This window comes from Indicator indicator, chromosome 24 (assembly GCF_027791375.1).
Source record: "Indicator indicator isolate 239-I01 chromosome 24, UM_Iind_1.1, whole genome shotgun sequence".
In the NCBI taxonomy this organism is placed as follows: domain Eukaryota; kingdom Metazoa; phylum Chordata; class Aves; order Piciformes; family Indicatoridae; genus Indicator; species Indicator indicator.
Window position 1 is genome coordinate 14,651,247 of NC_072033.1, and position 21,839 is coordinate 14,673,085.

The 21,839-nt window shown below is 47.5% G+C and overlaps 1 protein-coding gene across 1 annotated transcript; it reads left to right on the forward strand.

The window, feature by feature from the left end:
* Positions 1 to 2,609: 2,609 nt before the first annotated feature.
* Positions 2,610 to 18,442, forward strand: LOC128974968 (protein-glutamine gamma-glutamyltransferase 6-like; the record flags this gene model as incomplete). The annotated part of the gene is made up of 12 exons (XM_054391746.1): positions 2,610 to 2,787; positions 3,451 to 3,690; positions 4,700 to 4,818; positions 6,452 to 6,580; positions 7,755 to 7,932; positions 9,262 to 9,397; positions 10,879 to 10,982; positions 13,041 to 13,283; positions 13,936 to 14,259; positions 15,242 to 15,399; positions 16,921 to 17,054; positions 18,289 to 18,442. Coding segments are annotated over 12 exons (2,097 nt in total), but the record flags the coding sequence as incomplete, so codon positions are not given.
* Between the last annotated feature and the right edge of the window lie 3,397 nt (positions 18,443 to 21,839).

Sequence of the window (21,839 nt, forward strand, 5' to 3'; positions counted from 1 at the left end):
AGCTCCCTGCAGGGTGGCTGTGTTCCCTGGTGCACTGCTTTGCTGAAGTGCAGTACCAGTGTCTGTGTAGTACCCTGCACTTGCTGCCCCTCTCCTGCTGCCTGGAAGGCTCACTTCTTAGAAAGAGGACTCATACAGTACACAGCAGCTGTGCACAGGTTAGTCTGAGAATTTTTCCTGTTATAGCTTCAGATTTCTGTCAGAGGCAACGAAGAGCCTGTGGGCAGAATGCCCAACTCTGCAGACTTCTAAGCAAGCTCCCAATCTCTATCCATTAAGGGATAAATACTCCCATTTTTAGAAGTTTAGCCAACTGTGCACTGGTAGGGTTATTGAAAATGTGCTTTTCTAACAGAGAGATACTGAAAGCAGAAAAAGAAATGATAAGGTTTAAATTGGAACTGTGAGGATCAAAGAAAGCCTGGTATCAGCTGCACTGTTCTCTTGCTCCATGCATAACCCATTCCTTGCTGATCTCCTGCACGTGCTCACAAGAAATGCCTCTGTGTAACCCTGGACTTTGCAAGCCAAAGCCATCACTGCAGCCAGTTCTTCTCCTTCAGCTTTCCTACTTCTCCAGCTTTTCCCTGTTTGTTGCATTGTCTTTGCCTGTGACATTTCACTCTCAAAGTTTTGGCAACACTACTCAGGTCCTTGAACCTCCGAGTCCCACTAGTGTCAAAGCCATGGCTCAGGGAGGTATTAAGCCCCTTGTGTGTTACATTTTCATTTGCAGACATGCAAAATCCTCTGAGTTAGCTACATGGCTGCATCCCCAGCCACATGCACACCCCCACCCCAAAAAGCCTGGACATTGAACTTGCACAGCTCAGGATACACAATGGGAGGGTATACAATGGGCAAAGTGCTGCAAGGCTGACTCCTCAAACTCTGAGAGGCCAAGAGCCCTTCAGGAACAGGCTTTAATTCACTCAAACTAGAGCACTTGATGTTAGGAATGCTCCTTTTCTGTAGGCCTTTTGCAATTAAACACATTTAAGTCTAGAAAATAAAGCCATGATGCAAGCTGGAGACTTTACATCACATCCCTATCAATGGAATCTTCTCCCCTCCAGGTGACATAGTTGAAGCAAGACCCTTGACTGAACTGAAAATACCAACAAGCTTATGCTGTGCTCACACATTCAAAGCAAGCAGCTTGCTCCAGGCCCTTCCTGCAGCCTCACAACTACACTCATTCATCTTGCCTCCAAAAAGCTGAAAAATGAGGGCAATTACAGCTGCATCACAACTCACAGAACATAACCCTGGGATGCAAACACAGCAGAAAATTCAAATCCCACATTCCAAGGGATTCAAGGTGGTGCCCCCAAACTCTGTTCAGCAAAAACAGTGTTGCTGACAGCACCATCAGTCTGCAAAGGGTTAACATGCTCCAGCTGTGGCAGGAAATTTTCTCCAAGCAAAATTCCTCTGGAATATCAGCGTGGGGAAGGACACTTCTCAAGCCTGTATTCACAGAGAGATCTGCATTTTTGCTGCTTTGCTTTCATTTGCTTGTTGGTTTGTTTTTTTTTTTTTTAATTGACCAGGGAACAAGAAAGGTTGAAAGCTTTTGTAAGCTGTGCTTCAGTGCCCATTTTCAATGGTGGTGCAGCCTAGCATGATACAACAAAGCAACTCATAACACTACCCCAAGATAGCAGCACTTCTAACATCCCTACTCCACTGAGTGTGAAACAACACTCAGCCGCCAGCAGCAAGGCTGTAAATTAACTGAAACACTGTGATGGTTTGAAACTGTCTTATATGTGAAGATAAAGTACAAGTCCAGCAAGGAAGATGCCAGCCTTCCATTCATCAGCTGCCACACAGGGGTTCTGGGATCAAGCACACACTTGCTCATGAGAGTTTTAATAATCACAGAATCCTAGAATGGCTCAGGTGGGAAGGGACCTCAGCTCATCTTCTCCAACCTCCCCACCTTGGGCAGGGACACCTCTCAGCTAGACTCAGCTGGCTCAAGGCCTCACCCACCCCAAAAGAGGAGACATCTACAACCTCCCTGGGTAGCCTGTTCCAGAGTCTCACCACTCTCATACTGAAGAACTTCTTCCTCAGCTTCAAACCATTCTCCCTTGTCCTCTCTCCAGACACCCTCATGCAAAGCCCCTCTACAGGACCCCTTCAGGCACTGGAAGGCAGCTCTAAGGTCTTCCTGGAGACTTCCCTGGTCCCCAGAGTCTTCTCTTCTCTAAGCTGAAAAATAATTCTTTAGCATGTCTGAGAGCAAGAGATCCTCATAGAAGAAGAGCAGGAACATACTGGAAGAGTCTCTTTGACCTTTAATAAAGTATTGTCTAAGTACAACAGAGATTTTGTTAGTTTGGTTTAGGGTTTTTTAATCAAAGATGAATTGTCAGAAGGGGTCTCTCTGTCTCTGAGGGATGCCTGCAGAAAAGCTATTTTAGCCATTCCTCTAAGCTGTTGGTTTGCAATGTTTAATAACAACAGTGGACCCTTCTGCTCTATACTCCCCAGAGTCTAGAACTGCAGCTCTAGTTAATAAAATTACTCCATTAGACAAGCTGAAAAGATGCACAAGTTGGAAGGAACAACATTTTAAATGAACTTGCCTTGTGTCTGTCTTAGCCCTGAAAATAACAAACGTCAACTGGCACCCCAAACTGAACAAAGCTGCACACCACACTTCTGACTACAGCAGCAGAGAAGCAATCCTGAGGAGAGGGCAGGCCTTCAGCATCACTCTGAACCTCAAAAGCACAGCCCAGGCTGGAGAAAACTTCACCTTTATTGCAAGCACAGGTAACTTCTCCACACTACTCACCCCACGTCCAAGTCACGGCAGCTCCACGCATCATGTTAAGCTTTGCCTTGGATCAGTCAGGATTCCTTGTCCTTTTAGGCTTAGCAGGTCCCACTTTAAGGTTCAGTTCTCACCTTAAGACAACAGAGAGTTAAGATAATGATTAATAGAAAGGTTTGTGTCACCTTCATTCTAAAACAAGCCTGGATCCCTGCTCCTGAGGACCTACCTGCAACACTGCAGATAGTCTTTATACCGTGGTCCCTGAACATCTCACAACTCCCCCTCTCTAGCCCCTATTTACCACCTCTCCTGACTATTTCACCTGTTTAAAATCCCCTTGATGAGCTCCATGTGTTCCCTATTACTGGGACAGTCTATATGACCCCATTCACTCCTATCTGTATTTTCTCAAAAGAATTCTCCAGGCAGCTAACCCTCCAGGAAATGTGCACTCCAGTGCCTGGCCCATCCTGTTTGAAGTGCCAGGTTTTCAGGACACCAGTCTTGCCTCCTCACTTGTCCAGCCTGGTTCTGTGCACTCCCTTTACTGAGCTGTGCACATAGCACAGAGGGTTGCAGAGGATGGAGCACAGAGAGTGAATTAAAGTCTGTCACCTTCAGCTGTAATTCAGAACTGCTGTCCTTGTTCCCTCTGCCAGGACCAGCTCCATCAGAATCACAGCAGACCAAGGCCGTATTTAACCTTTCTGAGGAGGATGCCAGTGGCTGGAGTGCAACCCAAGAGCCCAGTGAGCCTGGCTGCATGAACTTCACGATAGTCAGCCCAGCCAACGCTGTCATCGGACGATACAAACTCAAACTGCAGACTGTTTCTGGGAACAAGGTCTCCTCAACACCCCTGGGACACTTTGTGCTACTCTTCAATCCCTGGTGTCCAAGTATGTTTTGATGTATCATATCCTTCAAATCCCTGATTGCCTCAGTTGGGAGATGTGGGTGTCACAGTCAAGCATGTAGCTGATGGGCACAGCTACAGAAAGGCTTTTTTTTGCTCAACATCAAGGATCAAGCATTGTGCTTCTGTGCAGCAAAGACCTAGCCTCTTGCTTCTCAAATAAGGAATCAGAGGCAGGAAATAGTACAAGGAAGAAGTTCTTCACCATGAGAGTGGTGAGACCCTGGTTATCCAGAGAGGTGGTTGAGGCCCCAACCCTGGAGGTATCACAGTCTCACAGTAGATCAGAGGTTGGGAGGGACCTCAAGAGATCATCAGGTCCAACCCCCCTGCCAGAGCAGCATCACTTAGGGTAGTCTGCACAGGAATGCATCCAGGTGGGTTTGGAAAGTCTCCAGAGAAGGAGACTCCACAACCCCCCTGGGCAGCCTGTTCCAGTGCTCTGTCACCCTCACTGCAAAGAAGTTTCTCCTCATGTTGAGGTGAAATCTTCTATGTTCTACTTTGAACCCATTGCTCCTTGTCCTGTCACTGTGAACCACCCAAAAGAGCCTGGCCCCCACCTCCTGACACCCACCCCTCACAGGTGGCTAAGGCCAGGCTGGATGAGGCTCTGGCCAGCCTGATCTAGTGTGAGGTGTCCCTGCCCACGGCAGGGGGGTTGGAACTGGATGATCCCTGTGGTCCCTTCCAACCCTGACTGATTCTATGATTCTATATATTTATTCTGTTTCCTTTATTTCCCTCTGAGTGTTAGTATTCCACCACCTACCAGCAAGACATATACTGAAGCTGGTGCAAGGACAGGAGCCTGGTTGGTTCCCCTCAAAGCAACTGCAGCCTTCTTTTGTCCACTCTGTGATTACAGAGGAGTCCTAAGCCCCGATGCAGAGTCAGCCTGACCTGCTCCCCAGAAAGTCCCCTTGAAGCAGGAGCTTCAATTACAGCAAGAGAAGTTCCCTCTCAGCCAGCCTCTCTCATCCTGCTTCCAGATGATGACGTCTACATGGCTAAGGAAAAGGAGCGACGGGAGTACGTCCTGAACGACAGTGGAATCATATTCCAGGGGCTGGAAAAATGCATTGAACAAGAAGCTTGGGACTATGGACAGGTAAACAGCACCACCCCTTCCACAGTTCTGAAAATAAGAATAACAGATAAATAGGCTTTTGAGGAGACAGAATCCTTGCCTCACAGGGTGAGAGTGGAGAATTCTTCTCCCACTTAGGATTTTCTTGCAGACATGTGCCTTGATCAGCAATAAATAGCAGCAGCACCAGGCTCATTCCCATGTCTGTTGTGCTGATACAGAAGTATAATTAAGCAAAATTTTAGCTTTTCTTTGGGCTATTAGACAAACTGCTTAAATTCTACTTACTCCTTCACCTTCACAAAGGGCAAAGGAAACCATTCTAGCATTAACCTCTAGGTACTGGGAGGAGAGCAAACCTAAAGAGTTAAACAATTGGTTCAGTAATGGGGCAGAAGACGTTAAAAGAATATCCCAAACTGAAACAACTCAAGCTGGAATTGCTGAAAATCAATGTGGTGTTAAAAGCAGAACTGCCACAAATACAGACATGACTGCAGCCCATCTGTAGTCACGCAGCTGTCCTGCAACTTGTGGGACCAGTCAGAGCTATCCCTGACCACTTCATGCCCTGCAGCTGCAGCAGCAGTTGCACAAGCAGCATTTTTATTAACCTTCCTGATCAGTCTGGCCACTTCCATACTAATAAACCAAGAAAGGCCACATCTGCCTTCTGGCTCTGAGTGATGTGGCATCATATAATCATAGAATTGTTGGGGTTGGGAGGGACCACAAGGATTATCCAGTTCCAACCCCCCTGCCATGGACAGGGACACCTCACACTACAGCAGGTTGCTCACAGCCACATCCAGCCTGGCTGCAAAAACCTCCAGGAATGAGGCTTCCACCACCTCCCTGGGCAACCCCTGCCAGGCTCTCACCACCCTCATGGGGAAGAATTTCTTCCTAACATCCAATCTGAATCTCCCCATTTCTACTTTTCTTCCATTCCCCCAGTCCTCTCACTACCTGACACCCTATAAAGTCCCTCCCCAGCTTTCTTGTAGCCCCCTTCAGATCCTGGAAGGCCACAAGAAGGTCACCTCAGAGCCTTCTCTTCTCCAGACTGAACAACCCCAACTCTCTCAGTCTGTCTTTACAGGAGAGGAGCTCCAGCCCTCTGATCATCCTTGTGGCCCTTCTCTGGACATGCTCCAGCACATTCAGATCCTTCCTGTACTAGGGTCTCCAGAACTGGACACAGTACTCCAGGTGGGGTCTCACCAAGCAGAGGTCCTTGCCTGACCAACATCCACACAGCAAACACTTTGGCATTCCCCAGTCCCAACACAGAGTCTCTGCCACCCTCATCCATAATAATATTTTTTTGTTGGTTTCTTTCAGTTCAGATCATCTGAGATGAGGTGAAGGCAGCCCGTAAGAGTGAAGCTTTCATAACAGAAGGGTGCCTATAGGGGCATGACAGGATGGAGGAAGGCTTTAAAGCCTGCTGAGCCTGACCTGGAGTGGTCTTGTCTGTTCCATCAGGCTGTGTAATGTCTTGATGAAGAGCTAGCAGCTCTGGCCCCAGCCCATGCTCATAAACACGTTGCCTTTAAAATCCTGTGGAAAGCCAGCAGCTCAATGCCTCTGCTAAGAGAAGGAAAATAGGTGGGCAGCTTAACCTTTAACATAGTGCTTGTTTGGATTTCAGTTTGAAGAGGGAATCCTGGAGATCTCTCTGGCTATCCTGGATCGAAGCCTGAGCCACCGCCAGGATCCAGCTGCTGATGTCTCCAAGCGGAGCAGCCCTGTCTACGTGAGCAGGGTTGTCAGTGCCATGGTAAAGTCATCAATTAATGACAGCTGCACAAAGCACCTCTAACAACCCCCACACACACCCAGTGTGACTGCCTCAGAGTAGCAAAAACTAGCTAGAGAAGAGGCCAAAAGAGAGATTTATTCTCAAGGCAAAATACCCCCAGGGCTGGATTTGTCCTCTTCCAAAAGGTTTGCTCGTGGCTGAGGAAAAGTTTCCAAGAACTTTTGGGGGGATGCTGCATGCCAAAGGTGTTGTCAGTCAATTAGAGCTTGTCAGGGATTTGGGGAGTCCATTCTGAATTCATTTGCTAAGCTCTTCACACACCAGGGGAAGCATGAAATACATTGGGGAAACAGTGCTGGTCTGGAGGCATTTACTCTGAGTGTGTGTTTAGTGTCAGTTACCTGAGGGGCATTGATTCTACAAGGCTTGCACCCATTTCCTTCAGTACACAGTGACATCTTCTCAGTACTTCCCCATCCCCACAAACCAAAGTGCACAGCCAGGCAACTGCAAAGTTCTCTGTGCACCACCACATTCCTTATTGAGACTTCTGCTTTACAGCTGGGACCCTTCTCACCCTTTTAGACAGCACTCACTTTACACAGTTTCAGCCTCAACATGGAGTAAACAACTCTGCTTTGATTTGCAAAGTTACTAAAAGGACATTAAAAAAATTACATAAAAAAAAAAGAGAGAAGAGAAGGCTCCAGGGAGACCTCAGAGCTGCCTGCCAGTACCTGAAGGGATCCTGCAAGAAAGCTGCAGAGGGACTTCTCCTGAGGGTGTCTAGAGACAGGACAAGGGGGAATGGTTTGAAGCTGAGGGAGAGCAGGGCTAGACTGGAGCTGAGGAAGAAGTTCTTCAGTATGAGGGTGGTGAGACTGTGGAACAGGCTGCACAGGCTGGTTCCTCCCTGGGGGTGTTCAAGGCCAGGTTGGGTGATGCCTTGAGCAGCTGAATCTAGTTGAGAGGTGTTTCTGCCCATGGTTGGGAGGTTGGAGATGAGCTCTGAGGTCCCTTCCAACCTGAGCCGTTCTAGGATTCTCTGATCAGACTCTCCCACTTGATTTGGCTTGCAGACAATATTCTAAGACTCAGTTCTGAGGCAGTGAGGACAGGGATACAAGCAGGACCATCTCTGCCTCTTTCCCTTTCTGTAAATATTTTTGTGTCACGAGGAGGACTCTTCCAGGTTAACAGCAATGACGAGAAAGGAGTGGTGGAAGGGAAGTGGAGAGGGAATTACCGCTCGGGAACCAACCCCCTGCAGTGGAGTGGAAGTGTCCCCATCCTGCGCCAGTGGTACCGCAGGAGGTACAAACCTGTCCGCTACGGCCAGTGCTGGGTCTTTGCAGGAGTGATGTGCACAGGTACTCAGGAGGGAATGAAAAATGCTTGGTAGCATTTCTGTATCTTTAACCACCACTTGAGGGCTGAAGGTGTTTGAGCTCTGACAGAGAGGGCGCAGAACCCATATGGTTCACGCACCGAGGGTTGCTTCTCTGCTATTCTAAACAGCCACAGGTTGCAATGCTGCACTGTGGTGGGTTGAAATTACACACACCCCCCCCCAAATAAAACTGCCAGACTAGCTCAGATGGAAGCAAATGAAGCTGTATTCACAAGCAAAACTACAATCTAGAAATTTGAAATGCAATGAATATGTAGAAAATAGACAATATTCACGTGTATTTACAATTTATAAACGACACAAGAACCCCTCCCTGGACAAAGCCAGGGAGTTACTAACATCTTCCCCCTCCCTGCTCCCTTCCCTCACTCTATAGAAGGGAAAAAAGAGAGAGGAGAAAAGCAGAGAGCAGCTTGTTAGTACTTAGCCACAACAAAGAAAGGCAGCCAAGGTCAGCAAGCCAGCAGAAGCTACCAGCCAATACCTGCTGGAGAGAAGCAGCAGAGAAGAGAAAGATTTAGTTTACACAACTAACTCTATGTCAGCAATCAGACCAATGAGATTACTTAGACCCTGTGACATCCAGTGGTGACTTACTTACATTCTATCACTTTTCTGCTCAATCTGTGGGAAGTTTTCCTAGGCATAGCCTAAAACTGCCACATGCACCCAAGCACTGAGAGTCAGCAAACAAAATGCAAAGCAGTTTGCCAGGCTGCAAAGAAAAGAGCAGGGATTCAACACACAACCAGTGCTCTTTTCAGCCTTTCTCCCTACAAATCCAGTTTTCTGCTGTTGTGTCTTACTTACTGGTGACATAAAAAAAAATCAAACCATGATTCTGAGGAGCTTTAAGTCAGGAAAAGGATTTCATCCTGGCGGTTTCCAATCAGACCTGCTCTGAGGGACAAGAGTCACTGGGGAAAATGCAAAGGAAAAACAATGCAATGGGAAGATACAACTCAGAGAGGAAGAGGAAAAAGAAGAAGGTAACAGAGAAACAAACACCAGGAGAAAGTTAGAGAGACCAGGGTGAAGAATGAAGGATTAAAATGAATGGGGGAATCTAACTCTTAGAAAGCACACAGCAGCTAAGAATATGGAACTGTCTTCTGAGCAGTTGTACATGGTGGGGGTGACTTGCATAATAGCTGAGAGGGAAGTTTCTGAGGGTTTGTTCCCTCACTGAAAACACATCCAGCAGACTGCTCTGCCAGGAGCAGCAGAAAGAGCCTTCCTCTGTCTGGAACACAGGCGTACAGCACTTTGATGGAATTCTGTCTTGCAGTTCTGAGATCCTTGGGAATACCTACTCGAGTTATTACAAACTTCAACTCTGCCCACGACAGGAACATAAATCTGAGCATTGACAAGTACATTGATGCTTCTGGAAAGACCTTGCACCTGAGTGAAGACAGCGTGTGGTAAACACGATTTGGTTTCTTAATACTCCTTCCATTATATTCTCCTCTAGCTAAAAGATCTTGACTCATGCTCCTGAAAAACCACCCCAGCCTCATGTTTCCTGTGATCTAAAGCTGCACACCAGAGAATCACAGAATCAATAAGGTTGGAAAAGACCCTAAAGAGCATCAAAGTCCAACTTGTCACCCAAGACCTCCTGACTACTAAACCATGGCACCAAGTGCCACGTCCAATCCCCTCTTGAACACCTCCAGGGATGGTGACTCCACCACCTCCCTGAGCAGCACATTCCAATGGCCAACCACTCTCTCTGTGAAGAACTTTCTCCTCACCTCCAGCCTAAACCTCCCCTGGCACAGCTTGAGACTGTGTCCTCTTGTTCTGGTGCTGGTTGCCTGGGAGAAGAGACCAACCCCCTCCTGGCTACAACCTCCCTTCAGGTAGTTGTAGACAGCAATGAGGTCTGCCCTGAGCCTCCTCTTCTCCAGGCTAAACAATCCCAGCTCCTTCAGCCTCTCCTTGTAGGGTTTATGCTCGAGACCTCTCCCCAGCCTTGTTGCCCTTCTCTGGACACATTCAAGTCTCTCAATGTCCTTCTTAAATTGAGGAGCCCAGAACTGGACACAGGACTTGAGGTGCAGCCTAACCAGTGCTGAGCACAGGGCAGGATGACTTCCCTGCTCCTGCTGGCCACACTATTCTTGATAGAGGCCAGGATGCCATTGGCTCTCTTGGCCACCTGGGCACACTGCTGGCTCATGTTCAGCTGCTGTCACCCAGTACCCCCAGGTCCCTTTCTGCCTGGCTGCTCTCCAGCCACTCTGACCCCAGCCTGTAGCTCTGCATGGGGTTGTTGTGGCCAAAGTGCAGCACCCAGCACTTGGACTTGTTGAATGCCATCCTGTTGGACTCTGCCCATCTGTCCAGCCTGTCAAGGTCCCTCTGCAGAGCCCTTCTACTCTCTAATCAATCAATACCTGCTCCCAGCTTGGTGTCATCTGCGAATTTACTGATGACTGACTCAATCCCCTCACCCAGATCATATCTTTATCCTTATAATATCTTTATCATCTTTATTGATGATCTGGATGAGGGGATTGAGTCAGTCATCAGTAAATTCGCAGATGACACCAAGTCATCAACAGTGCAGAGGTTCAGGAATGCAACACGTAGCCAGCTTCATCATTCTACAGAATGAACAAAGGAGATGCTTCATACCACTGTGATTCAACATCCAACTGCAAGCTCTCACAGCTGATTTCTCTGCTGTACAAAAATTTGAATTTAAAAAAAGAAAAAAAAGTTGAGAAGTGATTCATCTCTTGCTCAAAAATGATGTCATATATATTATATGCCTTGATTCCTACAGCAGAGCACTCTCAGAAGTCCCTAAGTTACTTCTTACCCTGCACCAGAAATGTACCAAAGCTTTCAGTATAATTGCACGATTCAGTGATTCCCTGCTCTACCTTCCTTACAGGAATTTCCATGTGTGGAATGAAAGCTGGTTCATTAGAAGAGATCTTGGCTCTTTTTATGATGGATGGCAGGTTCTGGATGCAACACCCCAGGAAAAAAGCAAAGGTAATAGCTGTTATTTCCAAAGCCTGCCACTGAAAGGGCAGGACAAGTCTCTTCTGGGTGCTCCCTGCAGGTGCAGCATTAACTTGGGTGCACAGGACAGCCAATACCCAACATCAATCCCCTGCAGGGTGCTTTTCCACCAGCCTCTGGATTGCTACCAGCATGTAAATCCTTAGTCTTTTTGACCTTCTGTCTCCACAAGAGCCAGCACATCCTAAGCTCACTCAGCTCACCTCTGCTTGTCTTAGCTCCTAACGCTGTGCAGCCTCACAAAGCGACACAGAACAGCTAAAGAAGGGACCTCTGTTTACTCCAACCCCCTGCTCAGCACAGGGGCAGTCAGAGCAGGTTTCTCAGGACCATTTCCAGTTAGGTTTTGAATGATTCATAAGATGGAGACTCCACAAGCTCTCTGTTGCCAAGTTTGACCAGAAAACCATTTTTTTTCTTACATTTAAATGGAATTTTCAGTTTGTGCCCACTGCCACCTGTCCTTACACTGGATATTGCTGAGGAGAGTCTGATTCTGTGCTCTTTACACCCTCCATCAGGTATTTATACACCTTGATTAAGATTCCCCTAAACCTTCCCTTCTCCAGGGAGGGAGAACAGTCCCAGCTCTCATCCCTTAAGCATTTTGGTGGCCCTTTTGAGGACTTGCTCCCACGTGTCCATATCTTTCTTGTACAAGGAGCCCAGAGCTGGACACAGCACTCCAGATGTGGTCTTCCCAGAAGTGAACAAAAGGAAAGGATCATGTCCCCTGACCTGCTGGCAATGGTCTTCTTGAATACAGCCCTGGATGTTGTTGGCCTTCCTGGCTGGAAGAGCACATTGCTGGCATTAGACACATTTATTGACTTGCATTGGATAGATTTAGCAGCAAAACAAAAACATTTTAGTAAAGATTTTAGAGCCTATAGTCACAGAGTTGAACCAAAATGTTTGGAACAGGAAATAAAATCTTCCTGCTGTATTTTGCAGGATACACTGGCATGGGGAGGAAGATGTCCCTGTGCATGCAACATGAAAGAAGCCCCAAACTGTTCTCTGGTTCTGAAACCAAGTGACATAGAATGGGTTTTGCTCACAGCACTGATGTCCTCCTCCCATACCAAAATAACAGCACAGCCTGATTGGAACAAATTTGGGTCTGTCCCCCTCCCTGAACTATTCACAGCCACTGTCTGAAAGGTCACTTGTTGACAAGGGACAAAAAAAAAAATCTTGCTAGCAGGTAGCCAGTGTGGGTGGCCAAAGGCCAGCACTTGGGTTCACACTTTGGCTCTGGTTTTATTTACAATTCCAGATACAACTTTCTTGCTCCAGTTTGATGACCTCCATCAAAAGAGTCCTTTCTCTGGCCCTGTAAAACCCATCAAACTCCAGGCAAACTGCTTCCCACTGCCCACTGCTCAGCTGACCAGATTTAGTTTCCTGGTTCTTCCCAGCATTGCTGACATACATCTCCTAAGTCAGATTGTACTTCTGGCTCGGTTCTCATTCTCTCTTCTGCCTTTACTAGACAGCTCAGCACACAGCCTTGCAAGCTTGGAAGGCTTAGATCACTTCACAGAGCACACACCATAAGAAGTGTTAGCTCTGCATACACCTTGTTACCCCTACAGCCTCCTCTGTGCTCCCACCTTTGCTAGGAAATGCCGGTGGGATCTCTGGCCATGACACACACCTGGAGACAATGCACTCTAAATGTGCACCTGGAGTGACCACTTCTCCCTCTTGCTGTCAGCATGAGGCTTGGTGTTCCTTCCCGACAGGCAGTCATGGCAAAGTGCCATGCTTCCTGAGAAGGTGAGGGGAGATTCAGATTGGATGTTAGGAAGAAGTTCTTCCCTGTGAGGGTGGAGACACTGGCACAGGTTGCCCAGGGAGGTGGTGGAAGCCTCATCCCTGGAGGTTTTTGCAGCCAGGCTGGATGTGGCTGTGAGCAACCTGCTGTGGTGTGAGGTGTCCCTGCCCATGGCAGGGGGATTGGAACTGGATGAGCCTTGAGGTCTCTTCCAACCCTGACAATTCTGTGACTCCTCTCTCACACAGGCATATATCAGTGTGGCCCTGCCTCCACCAGAGCCATTAAGGAAGGGGATGTGAACCTGGATTACGACAGCTCCTTTGTGTTTGCAGCAGTGAATGCTGACTATGTCACTTGGATTCACTACAGCAAGAAAAGAAAAGAGAGAATTTACTCTGATACTAGGAAGATTGGAAAATTTATCAGCACCAAAGCAGTGGGCACCAACTCCCGTGTGGATGTCACTGCCAACTACAAATACCCAGAAGGTAAAGCCTTTATGAACTGTTGTCCTGCCTCTGATGGTCAGAAGTGAAAAGAATTACTGCCTTCCTTGGATGGAGCACTGATTTAATTTCTTTACTTCTTCTGGAGCTAATTAGTTGTGAATTTTCCAAGTCTTAGGGCTCACTGTCAGCTGAGAGTGACTAAATATGGCCTTGTGGTCCTGGATGAAATGCAAGTGCATGCAACACAGAGCCAAAGCTGCTTCTGTAAAACACACTCTGAGCTGTTCTGAGCAGCTGGTGGAAGTATTTCTATTATGACAAGCAGCAAGAGCCATCCTGGGCAGCTGCCTGGGGACAACTTCTCCAAAAGGATTTTTACATCCTTCTTAATTTCAAGGAAGATGGTAACTGCCCCACCTTATACAGAACTGAGCTCTATGCTGCTCACAGCTTCTGAGAGGTGCCCAAGAACAGCTGGCTAAAGCTGGCAGGCAGATTTTACCTTCCAGCATTCAGGACCACATACCCTCATTTGCTTTTGTGGCACAATTAGCTTTGAGGTCAGATTTTGCTTCTCCTCTTCTGTATCTTTGCCCTCCTCAGCTTTCCTAACTTGTATTTACTGAGAGCAGTTATGGCTCCATTGCTCTGTATGCAGTGAGCTCTCTGAGCACCTCATCTCCCCAAGCAGGATCCCCCAAAGAAAGGAGGGTGTATAAGAAAGCTCTGAAGCTGCTGGGTGTGAGAAGCACTGGGAAGAGAACCAAAATCAGGAGACGCAGAAGACCAAACAGGACACAGCCTGCACAGAAACCCAGCATCTCAGGGAAGCTGATCCTTGAGGCACCTCCTGTCATGGGCCAGGACATCCTCCTTACCTTGGCACTCAGGAACTTGGTCTCAGATTTCAAGACCATCAAGGTTAAACTGAGGGCTTCAGCCATTCTCTACACAAGAAAACCAAAGGCAGAGATTTTGCAGCTGTCTAGGTCTGTTAAACTGGGATCAGAAGAAGGTAATTTGCCTTTTCTCGCAGCTTAGAACAAGGTCTGGGGCTCCTGGACTTGGATCTGAAGAAGGTGATTTGTCTCTTCTCACAGCTTAGAACAAGGCATAGCTTTGGGGTTTGACAAGATCACAGGGAAGTAATGAATGGCTTGAGCAGTGCATGACCTGCAATTAGCTGGAGGTTAAGGCTGTTCCACAGAAGGGAAACGTATATATTTGTTCTGCTTTTGGATGCTGTCACACAGGATACTGAGCTGGGTGACCTTTTGCCTGAGCCCAGCACAGCCACTATTAGTTCTAGGTGATGATCTCTTCTTTTGAGCAAGAGAGAACAACTCAGAGACATGCACCAGGGATTACTCAGCTACCAGCTCCCCAGAAGCAAAGCACAGATTAAACTGGGAAACATGACCAAAGTCCTTTGCAGGAGTAGGAGTGTAAGAGTGACAGCACCTGCAGAGAGTGGCCTTTGCTCTGCCTTTCTAGGGGCAGTGCTGAAAAATGAGGCATGTGCCACAGATGACTGTAAGGACCCTCTCAAGCTAAAATCCAACACACACTAACTCCTTCCACTGCCCCAGCAGCAGAACATGTTGTCCCCATGTGCCCACCACGCTGTGCACCCTCTTTAAGGCAGAGGCTGAAGAGCAAGGGCATTCAAATCACACCACCCCCCCCCCATTTTCACTTCTGCCTTCTCTGCAAAGAAGGAGCATAAATGCATTAAAGTGGCACCAGCAGGGTTGCCACAAACATCCACCCTCAGAACTGTCTGCTGAAAGGTACCTGACCATGTAGTGTTTGACGTGAAGGCAAGCAGAAGTCAGCTCTGAGCATCATTCCTGTCTGCTGGCTGTGGACACCCACAAATGGAGAGCCCCAGGTGACAGCATCCTTGGCTCCTTAGAGGCCAGACACATCACAGATAGCTGGCACTCAGGCAGAGAGGAAGGAAGAGGGAGGAAATTCTGTTTCTCTTTCTCTTCCAGCAAAAGAGGTTCCCTTCAAGATCTCCTACACCCAGTACAAAGACTCTCTGAAGGAGGACAGGAAGATCCTAGTGACAGCTCTATGTGAAACCAAGCAGGGAGCCTCACTTCTAGTGGAAAAAGACATTGTACTTCAGAACCCTTTGCTCACCATCCAGGTAAAAGCTACTCCCCTTTGTGTCCCTACAGAGACCTGTTGAGAAGCAGCAGCTAGAATCCTTACTCCATCTAGCAGTCGTAGGAAGGAGTGTGGGAAGTGAAGCCGTGCCTGAGGGTGACTTGATCCTGCTGCCCTAGTCACAAGTGACACCAGAGAATGCAGGAAGGCAAAGCAAAGCCTTCCAAGGCACAGCTGTGCTATGGGATTGCTGCCAGTGCCTGCTGATGAGGTACTGATCAAGCTGTCAGTGTTATGAGGACTACAGAGTAAGATCACCTTCAGAGACACAGAGAGATCTAGTCCATCCCTAGGCCTTCACCTTGGCCAGGGAAGTCTGATCATTCCCTTCCAGTTATTTAGGAAGCCTGATTTTTTAAGAGAGACTTCTTCAGTGACTTGCTGGTACTGCCTGGGGCCATGAGGCTCATTAGTAACCATACTCAAGGAAGTTGTTTCACCTTCTGAGGAAGCATGGCACCTTGCAACTCCTGTAACATCCTCCCAAATGACTAACAATTACCGTTGGAGGCTTTCCTTTACACTTCAGATTGTCTTCTGGCAGATATTGTGTAATGGGCAAGAAGCATTTCTCAGTCTAGAGGTGAGGCCATGCCAGGGGACAGCTCTGTGTTGGCATGGCCCATCACACCCACACAAATTCACTGGTTTGGACAGTTCTGCTGTGCCAGACATGGGATCAAAAGCTCTCTGCTTCTGTCCTGTGAACAACAAGGAGGAGCATGAGAATTCAGAGAGTCCTTCAGAGCCTCCAGACTAGATTATCTATGCCAAAGTGTTCTCTCAGTGGCATGCAGGAAAAGCAGAGTTATACACAGGGGTGAAAAGGTTTTCACCTTTGGAGGTCTGGCACTTTCTGAACAGCAGATTCTAGAGAGACTTTACAAAAGCCTTCTTTGCTGTATCATGCAAGCCACAGAGTCAGCTCACAGAGTTCAGGCCCCTGAATAAATCACTTCAGTGACTAAGTTTCAAGAAGGCTTTATGGCTCTGTTTGCTGAAACAGTCAGCACAGGGAAATGCAATGGGAGTGCTGGACTTCTCCATTATGTTAATTAATATTAATCAGTCAAAAGAAGGTCATTAATACCTTTATTTGCTACTTGGCAGTCTTTTTTTCTTTGTTGAGACAGCAAAACTCAGCTTTGTCTCACACCTTCAGTGTTCTCTAATACTAAAGCTTCTCCTTTAGCCCAACTAAAGCTGATGTGAGTTGAGCTGCCTGCAGCAGTCACCTATCCCATGTCAGTATTTGTGTTCCCATTCTGTTCTCACTCTGGGGAGTATCACACAGCACACTGACCTAGTTTACAAGGTAGGACCTGCTCTTTCTCAGCCACCCTGGATGGCTGATTCAATATTTCTGTGTCTTAATTGCTGGCCTCCTCGTGCCCAGGAGATCCTAAGAGGGCTCTTGGTTTGCAATGGGAGTGAAAAGACAAAACCCTAAGGAAGAAGTGAGCCCAGAGCAGTGGCTGAGGAGAATCTTTTCTCTCTCTAGGTCCTGGGTCCAGCAGTGGTACACAAGGCTGTCAATGTGGAGGTGACCTTCACTAACCCACTGTCTGAAACTGTGACAGACTGTGTGTTGAGAGCAGAAGGCAGTGGCCTGCTCCAAGAGCAGCTCAGAATCAGGTATGTAAAGGCTGTCTGGCTGATAACTCATTCCCCTGGAATAAAAGGTGGTGGTGGGGTGGTGCTAAAGAGATTCTGTTAACCTCCTGACTTCTGTCTGCACCAAGCTTGGACAAAAACACCACCAAGGCAGTGCTCTCCTTTCACTCCTCTGAATTACAGATTGCTCAGGGAGCGCAGTGCCTGCTTTTGCTGACAGCATGTGACTCCAAAGTGCTGCAGTTGGTGACTGAATGATAGGAAGGGAAAATAGAATAAAAATTAAACCCAAAACAACAACAAAACCACAAAACGTCCTCCCCCCCCCAAAAAAAACCAACAACAACAAAAAAAAACTTTCTTAATTTTGTGGTTTGCAAAAGGAAACCCAAAGAGTCCTTCAAAGTGAGGGTATCTTTCCTTCTTCAGATAGTAAATTACTTAAAGAGTCAGGACACAGACTGCAATGAAATGGCTTTAAAATGTGCCCACTGCTATCACAGCAGCAAGAAATTGTTCTCCTAGCTCTTCCCTGCTTATTATTGGGAGGAAAAAAAAAAAAAAGTTTCCAAAATATTTATGCTGGGGGAGTTTAGTACCAAGAAACTGTGAGAGGAAAACAAACAAACCAACACAGCAGAAGATCAATCTGGATGTGAGTCACCAAGGCTTCATTTACATTGAAGACAAATGCAGGTCTAGCTTCTGCCCTTGACTCTCAGTTTGCCCTACCAGCATTGGCTCTGCCCAGCTTCTGTACCTCAGCAGAGGTACTCAGAGCACAGAGGCCCTTTGCTCCCACTCTCTGCTTGCTGGTGCTGCTATCAGTCTCCTTATGCTGGACAGCTGTGGACATAAAAATCAACAGGTCATTGTGTTTACCACACCAAAATCTAGCATGAGCATACCCAGGGTGCTGTAAATGCTGTGAGTGTTGAGGGGAACACAAACGGTTGGATTTGACTCCTCCAGACACCTTTCTCATCACCTCTGGTGCTCCATGTTTGCCCTCCAGACACAATCCCTATCACAGGTTGAGAACTGCAGCTGTTTCCCCACATCTGTGCCAGCTTGGTTAGTTCTTCAGGGACAATGAGCATGGAAGGTTAAATCCACCTGTGCTAGGAGCATACAAACACAGCAGCCACTGACTCTGGCTCTTCCTTTTCTTACTTTTTTAGAACTAGGCACTCTGGAGGACACAAAGCAAAACTCCTTCAGCTGCTTGGGCTAACAAATGTCTTCTCTCTTTCAGTGTGGCAAGAATGGGCCCCCTGGAGAGCTCAACAATCCAGTTTGAAATCATTCCCTATAAAAGTGGCACCAGGCAGCTTCAGGTGGACTTGGTTTGCATCCACTTTTCAGACATTAAGGGATTTGTGATGGTTGATGTGGGCCCTGCTCACTGATCTAACCTCTCCATCAGCTCAGTTCTGTCTCTGAGACTGGTGCCTGCAGCTTACGATCTCTTGCCCCCTGTTGCACACTGTGGCTGTTGACTTGCTCAGGGTTGTTTCTCACCAGGATCTCCTTAAGTCTGTGCCCCATTGCCTGCCCTCACTTCCAGCCCTTGTTCAAGGTGTGGTGTTTCACACTGGCTCCAACCTGCCTGCTTTGAAATGGTTTGGTTCCCTGACAGCCAAACAAAACACCTCTGCCTCCATGTGTGACCAGGAAAGCAGCAGAAGGGGATGAAGTGATGGAGCAGGGAGATGCAGAGCAGCCAGCCAAAAGCAAAGTGATGTGACAGGAGCAGAAATGAATAAAAAGGAACCATGCCCTACACTGTGTCAGCTTTTCATTCCTTAACCTGTTTGGGGGACCTTCATGAACAGAACTATTACTGGAAATCATTGGATAATTCTGCTCCTTGACTCTGCTCTGCTGAGACCCCACCTCCAATCCTGCCTCCAGTTCTGGTGTCCCCAGCATAAAGAGGACACAGAGCTGCTGGAGTGAGTCCAGAGGAGGCCACAAAGATGATGCAAGGGCTGGAGCAGCTCTGCTGTGAGCACAGGCTGAGGGAGCTGGCGGTGTGCAGCCTGGAGAAGAGAAGACTCCAAGGGGACCTTAGAGGTGCCTGCCAGGACCTGAAGGGATCCTGCAGGAAGGCTGCAGAGGAACTTCTCCTGAGGGTGTCTAGAGACAGGACAAGGGGGAATGGTTTGAAGCTGAGGGAGAGCAGGGTCAGACTGGAGCTGAGGAAGAATTTCTTCAGTATGAGGGTGGTGAGACTGTGGAATAAGTTGCCCAGGGAGGTTGTGGAGTCATCATCCCTGGAGGTGTGAAAAAAACAAGTACCTGTGTGACCTCAGGAAATGGTCTAGTGGTCATGGAGTGCTGGGTGGAAGGTTGGACTTGATCTTGGAGGTCTTTTCCAACCTTAATGATTCTATGATTGTATGATCCTCATTCCACAAAGCTGCAGAAAGTTGCTCACCCTCCACCCTGAGGAAGGCTTTATGCCACCCACGTGTCCAGTGCTGTGCCCATTTATTCCTTCCAGAATTACCAAGCCAAAATAGCAAAGATCAACACATTCCTAACAGATAATTTGACCTTGGCCTCCTGACAACATCTAGGACTGTCCAGCAATGCAGTCCCAACTTCCCCTAGGAAGAATGTTCCATGGACACAAACTGACCCTTTGACACAGATTAAATGGAGGCCTCATTTAAATTTCTTTGAATTAAAGCCAACACAACCTCCCAAACATGTAAGCTCCTGTGTTATTACAACAATTATTTACCACACATTATTTACCAGGGATGTGGAAGCTTGTCAAAACCAGTCAGTCCAGAGAGACTGGAATGAAGATTGAAAAGGACACACAGAGACACAAAGGAATTCAGATTTCTGCAGGCACAGGAGTGGAACTTGGTAGCTTTGCAGCTATCAGCTAAGCCAGGAGGGATTTTGGAAAGTTTGGGTACACAAATCCTTCAAGAGCCTCTGAAAAGGCCTTGAGGCAGGAATGCAATTGCACAAATGCTCATTAAAGCTTGCAAGAATGCAGCCTGTCATTACAAGGAGCACACAGCCACCACCAAACCATTCCAGCCCCTGCAGTGCTCCTCCTGAAATACAATCCAGGAACTTATTTCACACTGTGTTTTGTCACATGAGCTTGGAGTGGTCTCACCTTGATGAGCTGCCTGTAAAGGAAGGCTGCTGTCCAAAGGAAAATCACACACACAGTCACACACAGAGTATATCAGAGATTGGAAGGGACCTCAAGAGATCATCAGCTCCAACCCCCCTGCCAGAGCAGCATCACTTAGGGGAGTCTGCACAGGAATGCATCCAGGTGGAGTTGGAAAGTCTCCAGAGAAGGAGACTCCACAACCCCCCTGGGCAGCCTGTTCCAGTGCTCTGTCACCCTCACTGTGAAGAAGTTTCTCCTCATGTTGAGCTGAAATCTTCTATGTTCAAGTTGGAACCCATTGCTCCTTGTCTTATCACTGTGAACAACCCAAAAGAGCCTGGCCCCCTCCTCCTGACACCCACCCCTCAGCTATTGATAGGCATTGATCAGATCCCCTCTCAGTCTTCTCTTCTCCAGACCAAACAGCCCCAGGGCTCTCAGTCTCTCCTCACAGGGAGATGCTCAAGTCCCCTAAGCATCCTCATGGCTCTCCCTTGGACTCTCTGCAGCAGGTCTCTGTCTCTCTTGAACTGGGGAGCCCCAAACTGGACACAGGATTGCAGCTGTGGTCTCAGCAGGCAGAGTAGAGAGGCAGAAGAACTTCCCTAGCCCTGCTGGACACCTTTCTTGATCCATCCCAGGATCCCATTGGCTCTCTTGGCCACAAGAGCACATTGTTGTGCCATGGAGAACTTGCTGTCCACCAGCACCCCAAGGTCTTTTTCTGTGGAGCTGCTTTCCAGCAGGGCAGCCTCTAACCTATCCTGATGCCTGTCCATCAGCCTGAAAGCTTTGGGGGTTGCTGGGCTCTCAGGGTGGCAGCAGTAACTGCCCTCAGCAACCACACCTAGCTCAGGTTCAGTGCTAAAACACAGATGTGGTCAGTGGTGTGCACAAGAAATAAAGATTCTTCCTGCTTTAAGATATAATTACACTAATGAGTGTTACCAAGACAAATGTCCAAGTGCCTCCAGGAAGGATTTAAACAGCTTTTTCCAAAGCCAGTGGAAATTGATGTATGGCTAATTATCAGTATTTCCCTTTATAAATATGCAGCTTAAATCTGAGCTTGCCTGCCCCAGGCATCATTTCATTCTGACTGATCAAACATTAAACAAAACTAAAAAAAAAAAAAAAAAAATCAAGTGAGCTGCCATGAGACATGATGATCTCTGGTCCCTAACATCCTGTGATTGTGTGAATCAGTCTTGAGACACATTCAAATCAGTCCTCAGGATGGGGAATATTTCTCCCCCAACATTCTCTTCTCCTGATCTAAGTTTCTAGAACCTTGACTCAGGCAGTCAAAGAAATTATTACTCTGAACAAAACAAGACAAAACAAACCAAACTGAAGCAAACCAAAACAAACCAAACTAAAGCAAACTAAAGCAAAGCAAAGCAAACCAAAGCAAAGCAAAACCAAACCAAAAGACAGCAAACCCACCAAAATAAACCAAACAGAACCAGCCCAAGCTGGCAGTTTCAGATCACTTGGTTCTGTCCCCAAGGCTGCAGTGCTTTGCCATTTGGTACTCAATGTGGAAGGTAGGTACTGCTCACTACAGAAGACACCCAGAAAAGGTACAGTGGCAGCATTTTGTGTTGCTCTAAAGAAACAAGAGATTCTCCCAAAAAGGAGAATTCATGGAGCTGCCAGGC